At 48.5% G+C, this 23,890-nt stretch overlaps 1 protein-coding gene and 1 non-coding gene across 5 annotated transcripts in view; both read left to right on the top strand.

Moving 5' to 3' along the window:
- FARP2 (FERM, ARH/RhoGEF and pleckstrin domain protein 2) overlaps positions 1-23,890 on the top strand; it is a 98,576-nt gene that overhangs the window by 9,685 nt on the left and 65,001 nt on the right. For all 4 annotated transcript variants that reach the window (XM_066345841.1, XM_066345840.1, XM_066345842.1 and 1 more), the window contains exon 2: positions 8,151-8,382. In XM_066345841.1, coding sequence (XP_066201938.1) covers positions 8,179-8,382 — 204 coding nt within the window. In that variant the 5' untranslated portion in view covers positions 8,151-8,178. The remainder of the gene's footprint in view (positions 1-8,150; positions 8,383-23,890) is intronic.
- On the top strand, positions 525-684 carry LOC136379142 (U1 spliceosomal RNA). The gene has a single exon (XR_010746671.1). It is a non-coding gene; the product is annotated as a U1 spliceosomal RNA (small nuclear RNA).

Raw genomic sequence — 23,890 nt, forward strand, 5'->3', positions numbered from 1 at the left:
CCCAGCCAGCAGCAGAGGGACGGCAGTGAGCGTGGACGCGTGGGAAGGATTCAGCATGCTCAAGGTGGACGAGGCCACAGCAGGCAGCCTCCAGAAGCTGATAGCCAGCACAGCTGGGGGCCTCCGTCCTGTCCCCAAGCAGAACTGAATGGCCCAGAAGTACCTTTCCCCCAGGGCACCCACATAGGACCCCAGGCCAGTTGATGCCTTGACTTGGACCTTTTGGGACCCCAGGCGGGGAACTCTGCCGATCCACACACACCCAGACATCCTTCCCGCAGAAATGGAGATAATAAAAGGCTGTTATGTTAAGCTGCTGAATTTGTGGTAAGTTGTTATGGTTGCAGTGAAAAGCTATAAAGCACACTGGAAAGCAGCTGTTATTAAAATGTCCCAAAAAGGGTGCCCTGAAACGAATGGAAAGATAGAAAGGTCTTGGCAAAAATAAAGAAAAAAGGTAAAGAAAAAAAGGTAAAACTAAAAGATACAATAACATAAAATGGAGGTGACAAAAAGAAGGAGTGATACTCACCTGGTAGGAAAAAGACCGTGATCACAAAAATGGTTTTCCAGGGCAAGACTCACCATTGCGCTCCGGATATGCTGACCCCTGTGACATCCCCCAAATGTGGCACACTCGACTGCACAGTTTGGGGTGTGGGGCTGCATTCATGCTTTCCCCTACACCCTGGGGGGGAAAAGGAAAGTGAATTTATAATTTATGCTGGACAGTTTTTTAAGTCAAATACTTTTGTGTTTTAATCTTGAAGAATTTGCCTTAGGTTGTATTGTATTACATTGGCCTGGGAGCCAGGGTACCGGATTTGTGGCCTTCCGCACGGCCTTGTTCTCTAGCACTGATTCCCGTGAGCAGGAAGCACTGGGCCAGAGACAGTCTGCGGGAGCCTCACCCGTGCCCTCTCAGCCGGGCACTGTTCCCGAGTGCCTCGGATCCTTGTGCACGTTGACGATTGTTGCCAGACCTGTTCGTAACTCGAGGACAATTCCAAACATTCACAAAATTAGAGAAAAATATATCAAACCCAACTTCAACAATCAGCATTTGGGTGGTCAGCTCTGTGGTGGCGCCGTGAATAAAGCTGTGACCTGGTACGCTGAGGTTACTGGTTCAAAGCCCTGGGCTTGGTCAGGGCACACAGGAGAAGCAGTCAATGAACAACTGAAGTGAAGCAACTACTATATGAGTTGATACTTTTTGCTCCTTCCCCTACCTCCTCTCTCTGTAATATCAATAAATAAAGTCTTTCCAAAATAATAAAAAAGAAAACAATAAAAATAGTCAACACGTGGGCAACATTTTGGGGTTTTGCATGTTTGTTTGGTGGGTCTGTAGTCTCCTTCACCCCACTAGATTATTTTAAAGTAAATCCTGGACATTGTTCCATTTTATTTATATATACCCAATGACATTAAAACATCTGGGAAATTAAAATTAACAGGATTTCATGATATGTAATATGTAGTTAGAGTTCAGATTTCTCTGATTGTTCCCTAAATACAAATCTTGATTGACTTAACGACCTATGCAACTTACGACCATTCGACTTTACGACCACAATCGCTAGCCACGACTGCTCTGCATCTGGCAGCGCAAGCGTTGCCCAGCTGGGCGTCTGACAGTGCGGACCAGCTTCCGGCAGCACTACCATCTCCACATGCACCATTTCCACTGTTATCCCAGACTCGGTACAGCAGTTTGTGTTTTGTGTCTGGATATTTTTCATCAAACCCCTCCCACAATGTCTACCTAGAGGAAATTGTCTTTGCAAATATTAAACCAGTTGTACTGGTAATGCAGTATTTTACTTAAAATGGTGTAGAGATGATACAAATGGCATAAAATGAACAAAGAAAATGATATATAACAATAATGAAAGAAAATTATGATAAAATATGACTTAAAGATTTTTATAACATCATTTCACAGTACTGTACATATAGCCTACTCAACTTATGACCATATCGTGTTATGACCGGTCTGTCAGAACCAATCGTGGTCGTAAGTCGAGCACTAGCTGTACTTGATTCAGTATTCAAATAAGGTTCACATTTGGCAGATAACATCTTTTAACAGTTTCTATTCCCCCTCCCCACCTTTTTTTCATTTATTGAAGAAATTAGGTCATTTTCTCTTCCTTTTTTTCTTTACTCCCCCCCCCCCCAACCTTGTCAGGGTCATGGGTGGCTGAGGCCTCTCCCAGCAGCTTAAGACATAAGGTGGGACTCCCCTGGCCAGGTGCCCCTCCATCGTAGGGTCACCCCTACCCACAGAGACGGGGACAGTGTGCACAGGGCATCCTCCTCACGTGCACATCCCAGGAGGAGTTCCCAGGGGAAGCCCATGCAGACAGAAGGCCATCACACTCCACAGACAGCGGCCCCCCAGGGAATCAGTGCATTTCTCACCATTACAAGGAGATGACATCTCCGAGGACCTGCTGTGTTTTCTGGTCCTCCTTTGTGGAAGGTGGATTTCTTGCACAACGGAATGTGAGCCCTCAGTGCAGAGAACAGCTGTTTCCCAGCAGAGGAGGGGCCACGTCCTGGCTGGCTCGCGTCCTGTCACTTCTGAGTTTTATGTTCCATGGCAGACTGTTTTGTTTTTAATAGACTATTTTTCAGAGCAGTTTTTAGTTCACAGCAAAGTTACATAAGTTTTCCGTATGACCCCTACCCTTACCCCAATATCAACCTCCCCTCCCCAGAGGCAACATTTGTTACAAACCTGCATTGACATGTCATCACTCAAAGCCTCTGCAGACTTTTGAGCCTAATTTTTTTCATGTCAAGGTGGAAGTATGTCTGAAGGTAGTTTTTAAATTTTTTATTTGATGAGAACCTATGCATAGGGGCCGAGTTTGCTGTAGGTAGCACTAAGTGTCCGTAAGTGGAAACTATAGCCAGCCACCAGAAATATTTTTAGGCATGAAGACCACAAAGCATTTCCACCACGTGGAAGGAAGATGGGAAAATGAACCAGAGTCCCTCATAGGTTGCTGAGTCTCTCCATGGCCGCTTTCCTCTGGATTTCTGGAAAGGTTCTCTGGCAGCAGCAGAGATGAGAGCAGGGGCTGCTAGTGTTTCTAGTCTAGCCTGTATAGTCTTGCCTTTGTAATATTTGTTTATAAGCACCCAAAATGAAACAAAGTAACTGCTAGGTCATAATTGATATAAACAGTTCACTGCATACATTCTTCGCCTGGTCAAGCTGGAGGAGGCTCTCAGGCTGGAGAAAGTGACTTGAATGAGCAGCTGCACATTTCTACAGAAAGTGTCAGGCTGTGCTGCTTGATCTGAAACAGATGGACAGAGCCTGGCCTGTGGTGGCCCAGTGAGTAGAGCTGCAGCCTGGGACACTGATGTTCCAGGTCGGAAGCCCCACGGTTGCTGGCTTGAGCATGAGTTCACTGAAGATTTCAAAGTCGCTGGCTTGAACCCCAAGTTCGCTGGCTTGGCTTGAGCTCCCTGGTCAAGGCACATAAGAGAAGCAATCAGTGAACAACTCAAGTGCCACAGCTACGAGTTGATGCTTCTCATCTCTCTCTCTTCCTGTCTGTCTTGTCTCTCTCTTGCTAAAAAAATAAAAGTAAGTTCTCTACTTTCCAAGCTTTTTTAAACTTAAAGCTGAATAATTATTAAATGTGTAGTTTATGCCACATTACTATTGTGTCCTAGCAAATAGATTTTTTTCTTTGGAACATCACAGCTGGTTCCTCACGGGGTTACATTAACTCTTAAGTGAAACTGTCTTCTTCAGATGACCCTCTAGAATGAGTGTTTTGTGGCCCGAGTGTCAGTGTCAGCCGTGTTGAGGTTTACTGTGGGCTGAAGGAGAATCATCGGGGTTTAAGTTTGCTTCTTGGAAGAGATTTCATGTAGGGAGCCATGTTTTAGTATTCCTTAAGCTAAGAACAGTCTTTCTGTTTTGTCTAAAATGTCCTTCATTCTCCTGATGGATGAAACTATGTTAAATTGAAATTATGCTGTTTAATTATTTTTTAATTGATTTTTAGGGAGAGAGAGAGACAGGGGAGAAGTAGGAAGCATCAACTTGTAGTGGTTGCTTCCCGTATGTGCCTTGACCAGGCAAGCCCTGGCTTTGGAACCGTCTACCTCAACATTCCAGGTCACACTTTATCCACTGTGCCACCACAGGTCAGGCTGTTTAAGTGTGTGTGTGTGTGTGTGTGTGTGTGTGTGTGTGTGTGTGTGTGTGTGTATTTTTTTTTTTTTTTTGTATTTTTCTGAAGCTGGAAACGGGGAGAGACAGACAGACTCCCGCATGCGCCCGACCGGGATCCACCCGGCACGCCCACCAGGGGCGATGTTCTGCCCACCAGGGGGCGATGCTCTGCCCCTCCGGGGTGTCGCTCTGCCGCGACCAGAGCCACTCTAGTGCCTGGGGCAGAGGCCAAGGAGCCATCCCCAGCGCCCGGGCCATCTTTGCTCCAATGGAGCCTTGGCTGCGGGAGGGGAAGAGAGAGACAGAGAGGAAGGAGAGGGGGAGGGGTGGAGAAGCAAATGGGCGCTTCTCCTATGTGCCCTGGCCGGGAATCAAACCCGGGTCCCCCGCACGCCAGGCCGATGCTCTACCGCTGAGCCAACCGGCCAGGGCCTGTTTAAGTATATTTTTATTGCCTGGCCAGGTAGCTCAGTTAATTGGAGCATTGTCCCAATACACCAAGGTAGTTCAGTCCCAGTCAGGAATCAACCATGAATGCATAAATAAGTGGAACGACAAATTGATGTTTCCCTTTCTCTCTTTCTCGTTCTCTGTTTCTCTCTTCTCCTCTCCCCGTCCCCTCCTATCTATCTAAAATAAATTTTTAAAAATTAATAATATGTTTTTATTATAAAATAAATGCAGATGTAGAAAACCCACATGAGACAAGTGTATATAGTTTAGTGAATTATAAAGTGAACACTGTCCTGGCCAAGCAGTAGAGCCCAGACCCCTTTCCTGTGCCCTCTCCCAGTGACAGGACACACATACACGCACGCACGCACGCACACGCACGCACCCACCCAGCCACAAGGGACCACTGCTCTAACTTTTCTAGCACTGATCTCCTTGGGCATTTCTCACCCATATGTGCCCTCTGGGCACTAGGGGATGGTTCTGCTGTTTTCTTAGAAGTGTGTATTTAGATGTGACTTTTTTTATGATAAATAGAAGAGAAAGAACCTGAGGAAATGTTTTCCATCCGGAATTACTGAGAACAGCGTGTTCTCCCGGGAACATGCCCGTGCCTTTCCCTTCTCTTCCCCCACAAGCATGCAGCCCCTAAGCTCAGAGGGTCCTCTGGAGACTTCCAGCCTGGGAGCAGTGGGCAGCAGCTCCTCCCGGGCTCGCCCCCAACCCTGTCTGCGAAGCCCCTTATCTCTGACTTCCCAGGAGCTGACAGCAGCCCTGCCCGGCTCTCCTGCTGCTTCCGTCTGGGGCTTCCGTCTGGGGCGCCTCCTTGGTTCACTGTCCCAGCTGTAATAATAGACTTACCCTCAAAATTTAAAAGAGAGAATTATACAGTGGAATAAATAAGGGAACTGGTTGTATTTATGTTTTCAGGATTGTAGCTTTGCTTGAAAGGGGGAGGGTAGCTTTGGTATCCCAAATAAAAGAGCTCCCCAGCTTATTTCAGAGGAACTCGCTCCAGATGTTGTGAGCTATTGTTCATCTTCTCATGCTGGAGACACCGTCAGGGCGGGTCCTCGCTGACACCCTTTCACGTTTGCACGAACTACTCAAGTGTCTGAAACTGAAGTACAAAAGCTCATATTTGTGGTTCTCAGAGCCTGTGCATCTCAGGTGCACTGTTGGTGGCATGAAGACAGCGGTTTTCTAACAATGTTCTGCTTGTGAAGAGCCCTGTCTTTCGTTTCTGTAGTGAACATGGTGCAACACAATCAGGCAGTCTAGGTTCTTTGATGCCAGTGCCCTTGAGATCCTCGGCAAACATTTACAGTGAGAAGTGAGGTCCTGCTCTCAGGGACAGACAACCTGCAGAGAGAGTCCTGAGAATGACAGGTGACTGCTCACCTGACCCAGAGGTGGGCCCCGGGCTGCGGTCCTCAGCGCGACCGTGTGTGAGGGGGGCGGTTCGCTCAGTGTGCGGGAACTGGGACGGGCGGTGTGTCTGGCGGAATGGCACACCTCCTCACCAGGTGCCCATGCTGCTCATGGCCTACCTTCCCAGGGGTTTCACTTCCTCGCTTGCTGTTGGGGAAATCAGACGTGTGGAAATTCTTGCCCAGGTCGGTTGAGCAGGCCATCTCTGCTGCACAGAGTTTAAAAGTGAACCAAGGGGGTTGCCTGGCATCTGCTCACTGAGAAGCTTTTGGACTTAAGATATATAAAAATTTATGAGTTTGTCTTGATAACAAAATAAGCATGAAGAAGAGAAAAGGGCCATAAGACTCAGAGCAAGGTCGTTGGCGCTCAAGGGCCTGGGCCGCGAACTGAGGGAGATGGTCCTCGGGAACTCTGACTGCGGACCCGCCCCGTAGAGCAGTGGTCCCCAGCCTTCTGGGCCACGGACCGTTTAATGTCAGAAAATATTTTCACAGACCGGCCTTTAGGATGGGGCGGATAAATGTATCACATGACCGAGACAAGCGTCAAGAGTGAGACTTAGATGGATGTAACAGAGGGAATCTGGTTATTTTTTAAAAATAAAACATCATTCAGACTTAAGTATAAATAAAACGAAAATAATGTAAGTTATTTATTCTTTCTCTGCGGACCGGTACCGGTCTGCGGCCCGGGGCTTGGGGACCACTGCCCTAGAGGACTGTGGAGCGGCAGCATCCCTTCTGAGTTGCACACGTGGCATCCGTGTGCCGTGCTGTGTGTCACTGTTCAATGTGTTTCTTTAAGTTGACTTTCAAATGTGAATACACATATTTAAGAAAGAAATTTGCCATAAATAGAGGTAATTATAACAACAGATACACATCAAAGCAAGCCAGCCTTCCTAGATTCCGGCCAGTCCTTAGCCTGTTCTTTCATTGTTAATGGCTGTGCCGTGAGTGATCGCCCTGTTCAGCTCAGTAGCTTGGAAGCAGAGACCTTCTCTGGGCACCAGGAGGACTGAGAAGACACCCGGGCTGCCCAGCTGCTTGGCCCTGTCGGGCCCTCCCTGTTGTCATCTGTTAAATGGGCGATGGGCTCTGACTGTGAGTTTGGGGTAAGGAAGGTGCCTTCCAACACCAGGCAGGTGGTCTTATGATACTCACCCCAACTGTCCCTCTGTGCCGTGTCTGAAATTATTACCCGCCACCCGGGACACCCACTCCAGCCTGGAGAGACACAACCTAGAAAAACCAAGGAGGCCCTGGCCAGTTGGCTCAGTGGATAGAGCGCCAGCCCGGCATATGGAAGTCCCGGGTTCGGTTTCCAGTCAGGGCACACATGAGAAGTGACCGTCTGCTTCTACCCCCCTCCTCTCCCTCTTCCCGTCCTGCAGCCAGAGGCTCAACTGATTTGAGTGTGGCCCAGGTGCTAAGGATCCCTCAGTTGGTCTGAGTGCATCAGCCTCAGGTGCTGAGGATAGCTCGGCTGATTTGAGCATCAGCCCCAAAAAGGGGTTGCCGGTGGGTCCCGGTCGAGTAGTCTGTCTCTCTGGCTCCCCACCTCTCACCTAAAAAACAAACAAACAAAAAAAACACAAGGAGTGCAAAGCTGGCAGAAACGGGCCTGGCTGTCTTGAGCTCTGTCCTTGGAATTTTCCCACCCTGTCGGCAGAGGTACGGGGCCTGCTGAGTGCCACCTGACATGTTGGTACCGTGTTGTGTGGGACCCATTATCTGGGCTGAAGGCCCGGCCAGTGCTCACAACACGGAGTCAGCACAGTGGGCCTGTCGGCCTCTTGCCCTCCGCCCACTGAATTATGGTGAGCCCCCGTGGAGGAGCCGCTGGGGGTCGGGGCATGCAGATGCTGCTGGCCTGCAGAGCCCCTGGGAAATGTCATTACCGGGGACGCTTATCACATTAAGTCTGTGTTTTTATGTAACGTAAGACCCATAGGAGTTACAGAAATCATGCAGAGAATTCCTGTGTACCTCATCACTTTTTACATTGTCTTAATATCTGAACAGCTAGTGATGAGTCTTTGGGTTTCATTGTGTTGTAGCACATTCCTCCCTCTTGGCTGGTGAAGAATGGGGGAGATAGAAGGAACATACCGAGCTCTGCAGACCCCAGGGGCACGCCTTGGCGCTCAGCCCTCTGTGGGAGTGAGCACCCTGGAGCCCGGACAGGCCCCCTCCCTGGGGACCGCGCGGACGGTGGCGAGAACGCAGGAGAAGCACCTCCCCCTCCGAGTGAAGCTGCTGGACAACTCCGTGGAAACCTTTGACGTTGAGGTAAGAAGTGGGGTCTCAGGAGGCACGTGGGGCCCACCCAGGTCCTCCCCACTTGGCCACTGGCTTCTGGGTGGTGTCCCTTAGCCTCACTGTGTGTCAGCTTCCTCTCCTGCAGTGTGGGGGTGACTGCAGCCCCCCTTGCTCAGGATGGCCGGGGAGGACGGAGTGCTCACCACGCAGAGAGCCCAGGGGGCGGGGCGGCCCCGTCTCAGCGCTGAGCTGCCTCCTCCGGGTCAGCCCCAGTCAGAGACTGAGCCGAGTGTCACGAGAAGTCAGATAGGCGTGCCTGTGTGCATGCGTGGTTTCTAAATAACAGTTTAGTTCAACATAATACATTTTTTTTCTGATTTTCTAAATGATATTAGAATGAATTTTTAAAAATATTTATTTTCTGCCTGACCTGTGGTGGCGCAGTGGATAAAGCATCAACCTGGAAATGCTGAGGTCGCCGGTTCAAAACCCTGGGCTTGCCTGGTCAAGGCACATACGGAGTTGATGCTTCCAGCTCCTCCCCCCTGTCTCTCTCTGTCTCTCCTCTCTTTCTCTCTCTCTCTGTCTTTCCCCGTCCTCTCTAAAATGAATAAATAAAAAATTAAAAAAAAGAAACAGGATTAAAAAATATATATATATATATTTATTTTCAAATGTCACGCACATAGTATGTTTTTAAATGTTTTTGTATGACTTACTGCGGTATCTTTAGGAGCGTCTCCTGCTCTGATACCATGACAGCAAGGACAAGAGTGAACTCAACGTGAGCAGCTTTATTGTGCTTGGGTTTTCCTGTCAGAAGTCAAGAGCTACCCAGGAAATAAGGTTACTGAGCTGTGGGTCAGGCTGTCAGGAGCTGAGAGGACCCTCCCTGAGGCTCTGGTGGCGCCTGATGGCAGAGGAGGAGGAGGGGCAAGCACAGTGCCGGAGGGGGCACAGGAGGGCCCGAACTGGGGGTGCCAAATGCTTCTTTTAAGTCTTATTTGAAGAGGACATTAAATAGCATTTTATCAGGACAGTGGCAGCTGAAACTGGCAGGACCTGTCTGTCCAACCTCCCAGCTCTCCTGTGAGGCAAGAGGCAGCTTCTGCAAGGGAAGCTGTCTGGCACCGGCCACCCCCATGGAGGGCCAAGGGTGGCTGCTGGTCTGGGGAAGCCGTCTGGCACCGGCCACCCCCATGGAGGGCCAAGGGTGGCTGCTGGTCTGGGGAAGCCGTCTGGCACCGGCCACCCCCATGGAGGGCCAAGGGTGGCTGCTGGTCTGGGGAAGCTGTCTGGCACCGGCCACCCCCATGGAGGGCCAAGGGTGGCTGCTGGTCTGGGACAGCATTTCGCGTCTCACCAGGGTGCCCTTCCGTGAATCTCTTGTAGGAAACAGGTTAAAGGTCTGGGGATTACTTGGGCTCCCAAATCTCTTCCAGGCATTTCCACCATGTAGCTAGCCTATGCTAAACACATTCAGTATAGTCTAGGCTTATAACAGGGCCAGAAAATTTAAAAGATAGAAAGAAGGAAGAAAAGAATGCACTACTGTTTACTTTTAGGGCACCTCTCTCTTAGTCTTGTTTAATGGTCTTTATCAATTAAAACTAGGCCCCAGCCTGACCAGGTGGCGGCACAGTAGATAGAACTTTGGACTGGGACGTGAAGGACCCAGGTTCAAAACCCCAAGGTCGCTGGCTTGAGCCCAAAGATTGCTCAGGCTTGAGCAGGTGTCTCTTGCTCTGCTATAACCCCCAGTCAAGGCACATGAGAAAGCAGTTAATGAACAACTAAGGTGCCACAATGAAGACTTGATGCTTCTCATCTCTCTTCCTTCCTGACTGTCTGTTCTTATCTGTTCCTCTCTCTGTCTCTGTCACACACACACACACAAAACTAGGCCCCCAAAAGAAAAATGCACATGCTTATTGTTGAGTCATAACAGGATATAGTCTTTCTCTAGAAATGTACTCTACTAAGAATCTGGGTCATTTTGTACACAAGAAAATTAGAGATGGCGTTTTGTAAATATTTCAGATTATTTAGAGCTTGGTAAAAGTTTTAATAAATTGAGATTGTTATTAATCAGATACAACTTATCACATTTGGTATTTTGATATACTTGGAGAGTTACCAGAATTAAAGAATCAAATTGCTGTTGCATATCCTGAGTTATATAAGGTACTTTTTAGCTAGTGGTTACCTACTTTTAGGAAGAGTTAAAGAAAAAATTCAATTTTTTTTAAGTTAGCTGTATTCTGCTTTCAAGCACTCTGTCCTCCACCATTGTATCAGTTAGATTTGTGAAGTTACAACCACCCCAAAACTTAGTAGCTGAAAGCAAACATTTAGGATTGCCTGCGTGTCTGAGTGTTTGCTTGGAGTCGCTCTGGTCTGGCTGGTTCTGAGGGCTGGTGGCCTAGGACAGCCTCACACACATGCCTGTGGCCTCCCCTGGACCTCCCTCCGTGCAGACTCTCACCCTCCAACGGCAGCTTGGCCAAGCTCGCCTGGTGATGAGTGGAAACTAGAAAGCCCCTTGAACTTCTGCCGGGGTCCACTGATCACAGAAGCTCCCAGGCCAACCCGGATTCACGGGCTGGAGAGGCAGAGCCACCGTGATGGGGCGTGCCTCAGAAGTGGTGGCCTTTGGTGGCCACCACAGCCGCCGTTGCCAGAGGATCAGGAACGCAGTCTTGGAAAGAAGACTGTCTGTGAAGCTCAGTGCCCTGTCAGTGGCCTGGGCGGGTTTGCCATGATGGACACTGTGATGCCCGGCCCCGGAAGTGCTTGCCCTGCAGCCTTCCTGCAGGGGCTGGCCCGAGAAGACCAGGGGACCCCGCTTCTTTCTGCTCCCGTGTCTCTCGTGGGTCGCAGCTCCAAAGATCCCAAAGACCCTGAGAGCAAGGCTGGTCACCTGCCAGGGCCTCTCGTCCTGCTCCACTGTCACCTGGGTCCCCCTCCCCTCCTTTGTTTGAATGGGGAGACACAGATTATAGTTGGTGACATTTGCTGTTGGACCTGTGGAGTGGTGCAGGCTTGCAGTGCAGGGCGTGGGCGCACAGGGCAGTGAGGGCCCTGGCCGGGTGTGTCTCTGTTGGCCGCAGTGAGGACACTCCCTGTCCCAGAGTTGGCCTGCGGTCTCTCCTCCCGGAAGGCGAGTTCCGGGAGGCAAGGCTTTGTTCAACCCACTGCTGTGCCCTGCGTGTTTGGACGGGGCTTTGCTCTGTAAATACATGTCGAGTGAACAGAATCAAAAGTCAGACTGGATTAACATGCTTTATTTAAGATATTTGAGTCTTTCCTCTCTGGATGTTTTCTGGCCTCAGGCACCCAAGTGTTTCGTTTCGTTCGTTCTGGGCTTCTTGGCCGTCCATACCTGTCTCAGGTCTGCTTATGTGTTGTGTTTTGTACTTAAGTCTTCAGAGTAGAGCCTGCAAACTTGCAGGTCGCTGGGCTAATGTGCCTGGGGAAGCCCTGGCTTCCACACAGAAGGGCGACAGCACTGGCCTGTGGGAGTCCCCACTCGATGGTGGCGTATATACTTAAGGGACCATTTTAACTTAGGAAAGAATCTGACATTTAGTTATTTTTGAAATGCCTATGTTTTGCTTCAGTGAAAATAGAAAGCAGCTTGGCCTGTGGACCTCTCAGGTCACGTCTGTCTTTCCGTGCAGAGTCTGTGCCGGTGTGCCCTCAGAAGCTCCGGAACCTTGCTGGCCTCTCTCTGCTTCAGAGTGAGCTCTCTCTGTAAGACGGCAGCCCAACTGGGCGGTGCCGCAATGGATAGAGCGTTGGCCTGGGATGCTGGGGACCCGGGTTCGAAGCTCCGAGGTCGCCAGCATGAGCGCAGGATCCTAGACATGACCCCATGGTCACTGGCTGAGGCCCATGATCGCTGGCATGAGCCAGGGGTCACTGGCTCAGCTGGAGCCCCCCTGGTGAACGCACAGGTGAGAAAGCTTCCCAGCCATCCCGGCATGAATGGTGCATGAGTGCGTGAGAGAGCTCCAGCTTTTCTTGGATCTAGGTAACACATGCTTACTTCATGTTTGCTGCTGTAGATAAAAGATGGCTTGAAGCCAGAAATTAGTGTTTAATAGTGTTAAAAGATGAAGTTAAACTGAAAATGTTGAATAGCTATATTGAGCTATAAGTCACCTACCATAGAGTTCACTCATTTAAAGTGTACAAGTTAATGTTTTTTAGTATACTCACGGATAGGTGCAACCATCACCACAGTCCATTTTAGAACATTTTCTATTTTTTTTTTATTAAGTGAGAGGCAAGGTGGCAGTGACAGACCCCACATGCACCCTGACTGGGATCCGCCCAGCAAGCCCCCTACCAGGCAATGCTCTTCCAATCTGGGCTGCTGCTCTGTTGCTTGGCAACTGAGCTATTTTAGCACCTGAGGCAAGGCCATGGAGCCATCCTCAGCACCCAGGGTCATCTTGCTCCGTGGCTGTGGGAAGAGGAGAGAGAGAGAGAAGTGAGAGGGGGAGGGGTGGAGAAGCAGATGGGTGCTTCTCCTGTCTGCCCTGACCAGGAATCGAACCCAGGACTTCTACACACTGGGCCGATGCTCTACCACTGAGCCAGCCGGCCATCACATCAAAAAGACATCCCACACCCGTTGGCTGTCACCTCCCTCTCCTGCATTCTCTTTCCCTCAGCTCTAAGCAGACCAGCGTCTCTCTCTGTGTACAAATCTCATGGTGGACGTTTCATGTTGAGTGGGGTCACCTGTGGTCTCTGTGCTGGCTTCTTTCATGAGCACTGTGTCTTAGAGGGTCATCCACGTAGCATGTGTCAGCACTTGTCCCTTTCACAGCGGAAGGCTAGTCCACTGTATGGATGGGCCACACTGTATCCGTCATCAGCTGATGGACAGCCCGCCTGCTGACAGTCATAAGTGATGCTGTAAATGTCCGTGTGCATGTGCTGTTTAGCTAATTCCGTGCTCCAGAATTTCTGGGTCATGCGCTAATTCTGTGCTTGGTTGTTTGAGGAGCCGACAGGTTTTCCCAAAGTGGTGGGACCATGGACACCCAGCAGTGTCATGAGGGCCCACCCCTCCACTGTGTCATGAGGGCCCACCCCTCCACAGTGTCATGAGGGCCCACCCCTCCACAGCCTCACCTCCTCATCTGCACGCGTCTGACCTTAGGGTCTAGACCTCCTCACGGGTGTGAGGTTGTAGCTCGATGTGGTTTGAGATGAACTGTAAGGAGTTATTAAATGGCTAAAGAAGGAAGATTCTGGGCCGAGAACATGAGAAGTTACCCTGGAGACGCTGCCCTGCAGAGCTGAGCTCCACCGATCAGGCATCCCCAACTCGACTTCCCCGTGCAGTGGGACACTCCTGCGTATCTGCAGGCGGGCAGCCTCTTCAAGACGACTCTAGAGGTGGCTACCTATCAATGAGGATGCTGCCTATCAATGTCAAAACCAATGGCCACCGGAGGAAAGACACTACCAACACAGTTAGTTGCGAGAATCACACAGGCAGTTCATTACTCACAAGTCCTTTTGGCGGGCCTGGGTACAGCTTATGGGGGCCCCGTGGGCGTGCTCCTCTGAGCTGTCCTTGGTCAGAGCACTGTGGAGACAGTCCACGTTCACGCTGGAGTCTGGGCGATGACCACAGCGGGGGGGAGGGGGCCCTCAGCTTTAGTACCTTTTCTGGCCATGGCCTTCTAACAGGTGTGGTGTCAATCTACAGGATTATCACCTCAAACCACCTTTTTGGGAGTTCCTCGCAAGGTGCCCTTTTTATGTTAATCTACTGAAATGTCACATCAAGCCACTTTTTTTTTTTTTTTTGGTAATTTCCCAAAGTTAGAAGCAGGAAGGCAGTCAGACTCCTGCATGCGCCCACCCAGGACCCACCCAGCACGCCCACCAGGGGTGATGCTCGGCCCATCTTGGACATTGCTCCCATGCGGCCAGATCCATTCTAGCGCCTGAAGCAGAGGCCATGGAGCCATCCTCAGTGCCCAGGCCAACTTTGCTCCAATGGAGCCCTGGCTGCAGGAAGGGAAGAAAGAGAGGAAGGAGAGGGGGAGGGGTGGAGAAGCAGATGGGCGCTTCTCCTGTGTGCCCTGGCCGGGAATCGAACCTGGGACTTCCACAAACTGGGCCGACACTCTACCACTGAGCCAACCGGCCAGGGCCAAGCCACTTTTAAGGTGTTTCTAGGGAAGCTTCTTATGTTAACCTACAGAGTTATGACATGAAGCCACTTTTTATCTATATATAACTTCACATACACTAGCCAGAGGTCCCCAAACTTTTTACACAGGGGGTCAGTTCACTGTCCCTCAGACCGTTGGAGGGCCGCCACATACAGCGCTCCTCTCACTGACCACCAATGAAAGAGGTGCCCCTTCCGGGAGTGCTGCGGGGGGCCGGATAAATGGCCTCAGGGGGCCACATGCGGCCCGCGGGCCGTAGTTTGGGGACGCCTGCACTAGGCCCTCCCTGCGCGAAAGGCAGAGTGTGTGTCATATCTGGACACATTAGATTAATTCCTATCCAGATGGCATAACTTTATTTACTTTCCTTAATTGCTTTTAATATTATATCCTAATTATTTCTATATATCTTTCATATTTTTCTATATTTCTGTATATTCAATTACTATAATACTATATTACTGCAACATTGGCTCCTTGGATAGTTTGTGAGTGATGGTGATGGTTGCCTCATAGGAATGAACATTGCTACCTCCCTGGCTGTGAGGACCATGGAGAAAGCATGACTGAGAGTTGGCCATTGTGAACTTGGGGAAGTGAAGCTGTCAAAGACTGGAAGCCTACTTGAAATTTTTTTTTTTTTTATAGAAACAGAGAGAGTCAGAGAGAGGGATAGACAGGGACAGACAGGAACGGAGAGATGAGAAGCATCAATCATTAGTTTTTCGTTGTGTGTTGCAACACCTTAGTTGTTCATTGATTGCTCTCTCATATGTGCCTTGACCGTGGGCCCTCAGCAGACCGAGTAACCCCTTTCTCGAGCCAGCGACCTTGGGTCCAAGCTGATGAGCTTTTGCTCAAACCAGATGAACCCGCGCTCAAGCTGGTGACCTCAGAGTCTCGAATCTGGGTCCTCTGCATCCCAGTCCAACGCTCTATCCACTGCACCACCGCCTGGTCAGGCCTACTTGAAATATTCTTAAACATTTTAAAATTGCATTTAGAGTTGTCACGCAGACATACAGAGCTGGGAACTTTAATTGATGATATTTAAATCAGTGTTCATCTCATTCATGGGTACTAGCTACCAGAGTTTATGATCACCCCGTCTACGGCACTCACAGGTGGGCAGCCTGTGCTCACGTGGGTGCAGTAATGAGGTGAGGTGCGCATGGCGGTTTTCATATGGGTCCCGGTTACAGGAAAGCCCTTCTCTGTGGAAGGGCACTTGCTGGAGCTCCGAGACAGGAGAAGCCTCTGTGAACCCAGGGAGGGGCCCTCGGCATGGGCCCCGTGTGTCTTAGTGGACATGACGTTTGACACTTATTGGTTGGATTTTAAGCTACCTAAGGTCAGTCAATTTTTTGATCTAGTAAAATCTTGATTTGTTTTCGGTTGATTAAATGAATTCTGTGGTTTTGAAAATAGAACTCTGGCCTCAGCTCTGGAAAGTCATTTTTCTGAGCCACCAAAGATGCCACATGGAAGCCACGTGTCGCTTGCCTTGGCCTGTGTGCAGAGTCGAGGTCCAGCAACGCGTCCAGCTCTGGCCTGGCAGGAACGCAGTGGAGGGAGGGAGTCCCCTCCTTGGCTGAGAGTGCACGGTGTCCAGACCGTTCCACCTTTAGCTGTGATCAGGGTTTGAACTGATGCAAGTTGTAGCCTTTCTGTTCCCTGGAAGTCAGTGCTATGCAAAAGTGACGTTGGTAACTCAGAACCCACCTGGGGTGCCGTCCGGGCATGTGAGGCCGTGCCCCGGCGCGCCTGGCCCGCGCACCCGCGCCTGCGCACCCGGCCTGCGTACCCGCGCCCGCGCCCCCGCGCCTTTGCTGCTCTTCATGTGTGCTCACACTCCCCTTTTCCTGAAATACTCAACATTTTTAGAGTGGGCTTTCCTTCTTCCTTTTTTTTTAAGAATTGTAGAAGCTTTAGCTTGAGTATGTGACACGTAGGAGGACAAATTCTCAGCCCTGGAGTTCCATGCGAGGAGACTGTACGTTGCTATTCCAGTAAAAACTTCATGTTTTCTTTCTGGCCAGAAAAAAATAGTCAGAATTCCAGAAAGTATCACAGCCAGATGTTTGTCATTGCTCCGACGTGAACATCCTAAATATGGCAATAACCGCTTTAGAACTTATTTTGGTCTCATCTCTGGAGAAAAAGTTAGTAATTCAGCATCTGACAGTTGGAGATAATGTGGGCTTTCGACAGAAGTTCTGTGTGTTTCTGGAATATACAGCTATTATGTGACTCTGCCCTGGCCTTGAAGTCCTGTTATTTCGTCCTGGGCAGTTGGTCTTTTTCTTTGAGCCCGATGCCCAGGAATGTGGCACAAGGCAGAGAGGTGGATGTTGTTATTCTTAGTTACCCGGTTGTGGTACCGAGCTCCCAGGGCCCGCCTCCCCCCAGCCCCACATGCATACACGCACGCACGCATGCACATCCATGAGGTTGGTGTGCACAGTCTATGTTGGTGACACAGTGATGAAGAAGTTCAGCTAGCAGCAGGAAAAGACTGGGGAAGCGTGTCCCCCGATCACCCTGCCTGTAACCATCCCACCACCACAGCTGTGCGGGGAAGAACTTGTTCCAGGACCTCCGTGGAGGGGCGTAGAAATGAAACTTGCCAGGCGAGCCCCTGACTGGGGATGGCACAGGCAGTTTTAGAAGCTGGGGTACAGAGGTCAGTAGGATGGGCAGTGAGCACAGCCTTCCTATTCTGCAGGGAACAAGGTACAACAAGGCCTTCGAGCTCAGGAGAGAACACACAGGAGGAGGCCCAGGCGCCTGGTGCGGTTAGGTAGGAAGGCGGGCGGGGGATCTTCGCAGGAAGTGTGTTCACAGACAGAAGTGCACCGGGGCCTGGCTCAGGACAGAGTGTGGACAGGAGGGACAGGGTGGTGGCCGGGATCACTGTGGTCCTGGGAGTGTCTGGAAGCTGTGGGGGTGAGAGCAGGGCCGTGTGGGGCCTTGCTGTGTTCTCAGGGGTCTGGGCTCGTGCACAGGGGCAGGGTGCCATTGCCCTGAGTGGCCCCTCTGCAATGCCACTGTCGTGCACACACGAGCTCACGCTGACCCCAGCTGTCGGACAGGCTGCACCCCTGGCCCAGGAGCAGCTCTGAAACTCCCCAGCTCTGGACTCCTTGGTCTCAGTAATTACGGGCTTTTATTTTTAGAGATTTTGACTAGTCATTAAAGAGAAACATGGAAAACATCTGTAGGTGCTTCCAAACTGTCGTCACTGGAATGGTCTCTGCACACGTGTGGTGCTTTTCTTGGTCTAATTTTGTCCTTCATGGAACACATTTGCCACAGTGGCAGTGAGGAACCCGCCCGCTCACGGGCCTTCTCTGCTGACAGTGCACTCCAGGCAGAAGTGTTCTCAGCTCACATTTAAACCCTGCCTGCACCTGATGGCCTTCTTAAAAGCTTCTGTCAGACTTTTGTCGTAATTTATTGACAAATCCAAAATATTCTTTTCCTAAAATAAATCTAATGTTTCTGATCATGAACAATACATCCTTTCTTAGTGTTCATGTTTCCTCATAATTACACTCCTTTTGTTTGGTCCTTCCTCGTATGTGGCCACATGCTCTTTGCATGTATTATTATGTGAAACTAGTCAAGTCAGACCTTTGTAGCAGAAGAAAAGACATTTTTTCCTGAGTAAAGTCATTTCAGTTAAGACGACTCAGTGACTCTGAGGCTCTAGACAGTGCTCTCCTTCTGGAAAGTATGTTGGAATACACGTTAAAAAGACAGGGTGAGCTCTTTGACCTCAAACATATTAAATTAAGAATAGCAGCCTGACCAGGCGATGGCACAATGGATAGAGCATCAGACTGGGACACAAGGAACCCAGGTTTGAATCCTCAAGTCGCTGACTTGAGTGCAGACTCACCAGCTTGAGTATGGGGTCGCTGGCTTGAGCGTGGGATCATGGACATGGCCCCATGGTCTCTGGCTTGAGCCCAAGGTCTCTGGCTTGAACAAGGTCACTCGCTCTGCTGGAGTCCCCCAGTCAAGGTGCATGTGAGAAAGCAATCATTGAACAACTAAGGTGCCACAAAGAAGAATTGATGCTTCTCATCTCTCTCCCTTCCTGTCTCTCTCAAAAAAAAAAAAAAAAAAGAGTAGTCAGCGCCGTGCCTGGTTGCTTCTGGCTTTAACTTATCTTACATCTTATGAAACCATGTACAATAACAGCCCTGACTGGGTAGCTCAGACACTGTTCCAGTGCGCAGAGGTTGCCGGTTCAGTCCCCGGTTGTGGCACGTGCAGGAGCAGATTGACCTTCCTGTCTGTCTCTCTCTTTCTTCCCCTTTCTCTAAATTTAACATAAAAAAAATAAAATAAAATTGAAACATACCTTAAATGTATTATAGTTACAGCAAACTATATTATAAAAGGAAATTCTAAAGTACAAATAAGTGCTAACATATATGACATTGAACTTGTTAGCATCTTAACACAAAGAGTATAGAGGATGTCACGAGAGACTCGATCAAACTCTTGCCTGGAACACAGGCTCTGATGGCAGGCCCTTGTTTCTTACTTAGTGGAACCCAGTCTGGACAGAGCTAAGAGCACCAGAGCAAGGCGGTCTTGGGAAATTGTTGCTGTAAAGTTCTAAATAAAGTTTTATTGATGAAATTTTCTGCAGTTTAGAAATCAGTGTTGTTATTTTTAATTATACAAATCAACTGGGTTTATAAAATAAGTGTCCTGTGGGAATTTCTTGTGTTTTCCCACCTAGAAAGTGTTCATCATGTATTTTTTCATATTATAAAATTAATACATGCTCACAGTAAAAAAATTCAGTCAATATTAGAGCACATAAGCCCTGGCCGGATAGCTCTGTTGGTTAGCATCGGTCCGAAGTGCAGAGGTTGCCGGTTTGATCCCTGGTCAGGGCACATAAAGGAACAGATTGATGTTCCTCTCCCTCTCCCTCTCCCTCTCCCTCTCTCCCTCTCCCTCTCTCCCTCTCCCTCTCTCCCTCTCCCTCTCTCCCTCTCCCTCTCTCCCTCTCTCCCTCTCCCTCTCTCCCTCCCTCCCCCTCCCTCCCTTTTTCCCTCTCTCCCTCCCCTTTTCTCTCCCCTTTCCTCTAGCTAAAATAAAATAAAAAAATTTTTAAGTACATAAGAAAAAAATTGTAATTATTCTTCTGCATCCAGAAATAACCATATTACCTATTTAATTCTCCTGACATTCGGTGCTTGTGTGCATGCGTGGTGGTCGGGTCACTGCCTCTAGCCGCCTGTGTGGGACCAGGAGAGCAGATGAGCTCCTGTTGGGAGGGGCTTGTCTGTGCCCTCTGCCTCCCTCTGCTTTTGTGGACGTTGGCACTGTATTGATTGGTACAGCTGTGGTCATTGCTTTAGCTTGATGGGCAGAGCACTAGTGTCCTTTTATGAACTAATCTGTGTTTTTGTTTTGTTTCAGTGTTTTTTAGGGCCTAAATTCAACTGTGTATTCCTATAAGTTCAGGTTCCCCTGATTTTTAATTTTTTTCGTCCGCTATATGCTGGCGTACTCATGTCATTCTTTTACATATGTGTAACTTTTCTGAATCATTTGCTTTAAGTGTGTTTCTTAGGTACAACCAAAGAGCCAGCACTGAGGGGCTGCCACTTTCCCTGTGCTGTGCTGGAGCACTTTGCATGCACTGTTTCATTTTTATCCTCACTATTAGCGTATTATTAGTTTTAGTTTATATTTGTGAAAAATGAGGTACAGAGAGTTTTTAAAACTTAGCTAATACTAGAAGTTCCAGCCAGGACAATTAGGAAAAAAAGAAAAAGAAAAAGAAAGAAAGTTAAATAAAAGGCATCCATATTGGGAAGGAAGAAATGAAACTATAGATAACATAATTTTGTAAATGGAAAATCCTAATCCTAAGCAACCCATAAAAAAAAGGCTGTTAGAACTAATGAATTCAGTCAAGATTCCAGGATACAATGAACAATCCAAATAAAATTAAGAAAATCATTCCATATACAAAGTCATCAAAAAGAATAAAGTGCTTAGGAATGACTTGAACAAACAAATCTCAAAATTGCACTAATTTCTTGAAGGGGAAATCTGTAGTTATAAACCATAAAAAGAGAGTTTTCAAGTAGTCTTTTAAATTACATTTGTATTTTCTTTTGAATCTGGCTACAAAAATATGTACTGTTCTTTACATTACATTTTTTCCCCCTAATAACTAAACACAGTAACACATGTGAAACCCTGATGATGGCTGTTCCATTCTGCATTAACGTTTGGCCTGTCCACTGGGAGCGCTGCTTGTGATGGAGGCCAGTGGGGGTTCCCCTGAAAAGCTCTGTTAATTAAGGGAGAGGGTATGAGCCGCTAAAAACAAAGTTGATAAGTCTCACTGTGTTTTCTGGAAAAGGTGAACTTGAAAGAAAAAAAATTTATGGCAGCCTGACCAGGTGGTGGCGCAGTGGATAGAGCGTTGGACTGGGATACGGAAGGACCCAGGTTCAAGACCCCAAGGTCACCAGCTTGAGCGTGGGCTCATCTGGTTTGAGCCAAGCTCACCAGCTTGGACCCAAGGTATCTGGCTCAAGCAAGGGGTTATTTGGTCTGCTGTAGCCCCACAGTCAGGGCACATATGAGAAAGAAATCAATGAACAACTAAGGTGTCGCAATGCACAATGAAAAACTAATGATTGATGCTTCTCATCTCTCCGCTCCTGTTTGTCCCTGTCTATCCCTCTCTCTGACTCTGTCTCTGTAAAAAAAAAAAATTATGGCAGAACCAAGTGTCAGAAGAAGAGATTTTCCTCCTTTCAATAAATGCCTAAAGATTAAAGGAAGAGCCTGACCTGTGGTGGCGCAGTGGATAAAGCGTCGACCTGGAAATGCTGAGGTCATCAGTTCGAAACCCTGGGCTTGCCTGGTCAAGGCACATATGGGAGTTGATGCTTCCAGCTCCTCCTCCCTTCTCTCTCTCTGTCTCTACTCTCTCTCTCTCTCTCTCTCTCTCTCTCTCTGTCTCACCCTCTTCTCTCTAAAATGAATAAATAAATAAAAATTAAAAAAAAAAGAATAGAATAACTATTAAAAAAAAAAGATTAAAGGAAGAGGTTTGGCTTGGAGAAACACATGTTATTTGCTTTCATTTAGGATAGTACTTACCAGAATATCAAAAACACGTTTCAGCCACTGTTCCTCGCGCTTCTAGGAAAGGCAGTGAGTGACACATGACTTCGCTGGGGAAGCCCAAGAGCCGGTTTCTGCAGCCGAATGCCACAAGTATTATAAACTCCAGTGAAAGCTTTTTAACCACACTGTGCACTGAAAACTGTAAAAGTATTGGAAGAAATTAAAGAAGATCTAAACAAGTGGAAAGGCATCCGTTGATCATGGATCAGAAGACTCGCTGTTTAATTTCGACGGCGGTACTTGCCGACTGATCTACAGACTTAAGATCCCTGTCAGAATCCCAGCTGGCTTTTTTTCAGAAACTGACTTACTGATTTTAAATTTTACATGGAAATGCAAGGCCTAGAGTAGCGGAAATCAATCTTGAAAACTCAGAAAGTTGAAGGGCTCCCACTTCCTCATGTTGATCCGCCGCTCTAGGAACCGAGGCAGTGTAGGGGCATGCGGATGGATGGCCAGCTCAGCGGAATAGAGTTGAGAGTCCAATAGTCCTTCATATTTATGGTCAGTTCATGAAAACACAGTGGAGAGAGTGCCAAGCGGATTCACAGGGAGAGATCTGTCTTCAACAAATGATGCTGAGACAATCGGATCCTCATACACAGAGCCCGGGGCGGGACCCCTACCTCACAGCACACACAAGACTCAGAATATCAAAAACCTCAACGCCAGAGTTAAAACTAGAAAAATCTTAAAAGAAGACCTAGGACTTCAGGTTAGAGCGTGGTTTCTTGGATAGAACACAAAAATCACAAATGACAAAAAGAGACATAGATAAGTTGGACTTCATTAAAATAAACAACATTTGTGCTAGAAATAATACTATTGAGAAAGTGAAGAGAATGAGAGCAAATTACATACCTGATAAGAAACTTACATATTTTTTAAAATAGCTGATAACTCAATTCTAAAAAGACAAGTGACCCAGTTTAAAGCGTGGCCAGTGTCACATGCTAGAAAGTCTCACACAGCTGACCCTTTTTCTTGTGATGGGCTTTGTCTTCTCTTTCTAGAGGTCTTTTTAAAATTTTTATTTACTGACTCTAGTGAGAGAAGAAGAAGGGAGAGAGCGGAAGAGAGAGACAGGAACATCAGTCTGTTCCTGTATGTGCCCTGACCGGGGATCGAACCGGCAACCTCTGTGCTTTGGGATGACGCTCTAACCAACCGAGCTATTCGGCCAGGGCTCTTTCTAGAGCTCATAACATTTCTGCTTTGTGCTCTTGTATCAGAGACAGGGGCCTTACTAACTGTTTTTGAATTTCATGATGAAATTTTAGTCACAGTTTCATCTGCCAAAGAGGCAGCAATTTCGTCTGGTCACCCATATGTGAAGCAGGTGAGTTGTTCGTGGATTGGCTATTTTAAGGAGGTCTTCTGTGGGTCGCAGGTTATAGACGGGTGAAAACTTGAAATGTATCTAATGACCCGAGGTTTGTGTGTGAGTTAGGTAGGCCATTATTTTTTCTCAGCTGTTGGAGGTCTCTGCAGTGGGGCGTCTGTGGTGCAGCCCCTCAGGTGTCCCCCACACGCAGCCTGCTGTGCCCCCCCCAGCCCAGCCAGGCCACGCGGGGACTCCGGCTTAACTCCGCAGGTGTGCCCTTCGCCGCCCCCGTGAGGCTCCTGCTGGAACGGCACCCTGGCATCTTGTCTGCGACTCCTGTGTGCATAGCACGCGCTGGCACGCCTCCCTCTAAGTTTGTGATCCAGGGTTCAGTTGTCTCCTAGTTTTGATGAAAATGGAGTTTACATTTTTGTTTCTTGTTTTCTTTCTTGGTTTTGAAATCCACAGATTGAGGGGTGACAACTTAGCACAAGAGAAAGCATGTCCTTTCTGGGCCTGTGTCCCGACCCCAGACGTGGGACTCCGGGGCGTGTCCTGGGTTTGGACAGTGTTTGCATCACTCCACGTCCAGAGGAGTGCGTGTCTGCTTCTGGGGCTCTGACGTACACCCGTCACCTCTGACTCTCATCCGGGCCTCCTGTTGAGGGTTCATTTCTGCCATCATCTTTGTACCTCCCTTTTTTGTCTTTAGTTGCTTAAATTTTCTTTAGTAAAGCACATCCACTCTGTTCATTGGGAGTTAATTTTTCTGCTTTTCGGGTTGCTGCCTTTGTTTCAGGAGTTTAATTCTTCAGTGTCTGTTCGTTCTTGGTTGTCT

This window comes from Saccopteryx leptura, chromosome 7 (assembly GCF_036850995.1).
Source record: "Saccopteryx leptura isolate mSacLep1 chromosome 7, mSacLep1_pri_phased_curated, whole genome shotgun sequence".
Lineage (NCBI taxonomy): Eukaryota > Metazoa > Chordata > Mammalia > Chiroptera > Emballonuridae > Saccopteryx > Saccopteryx leptura.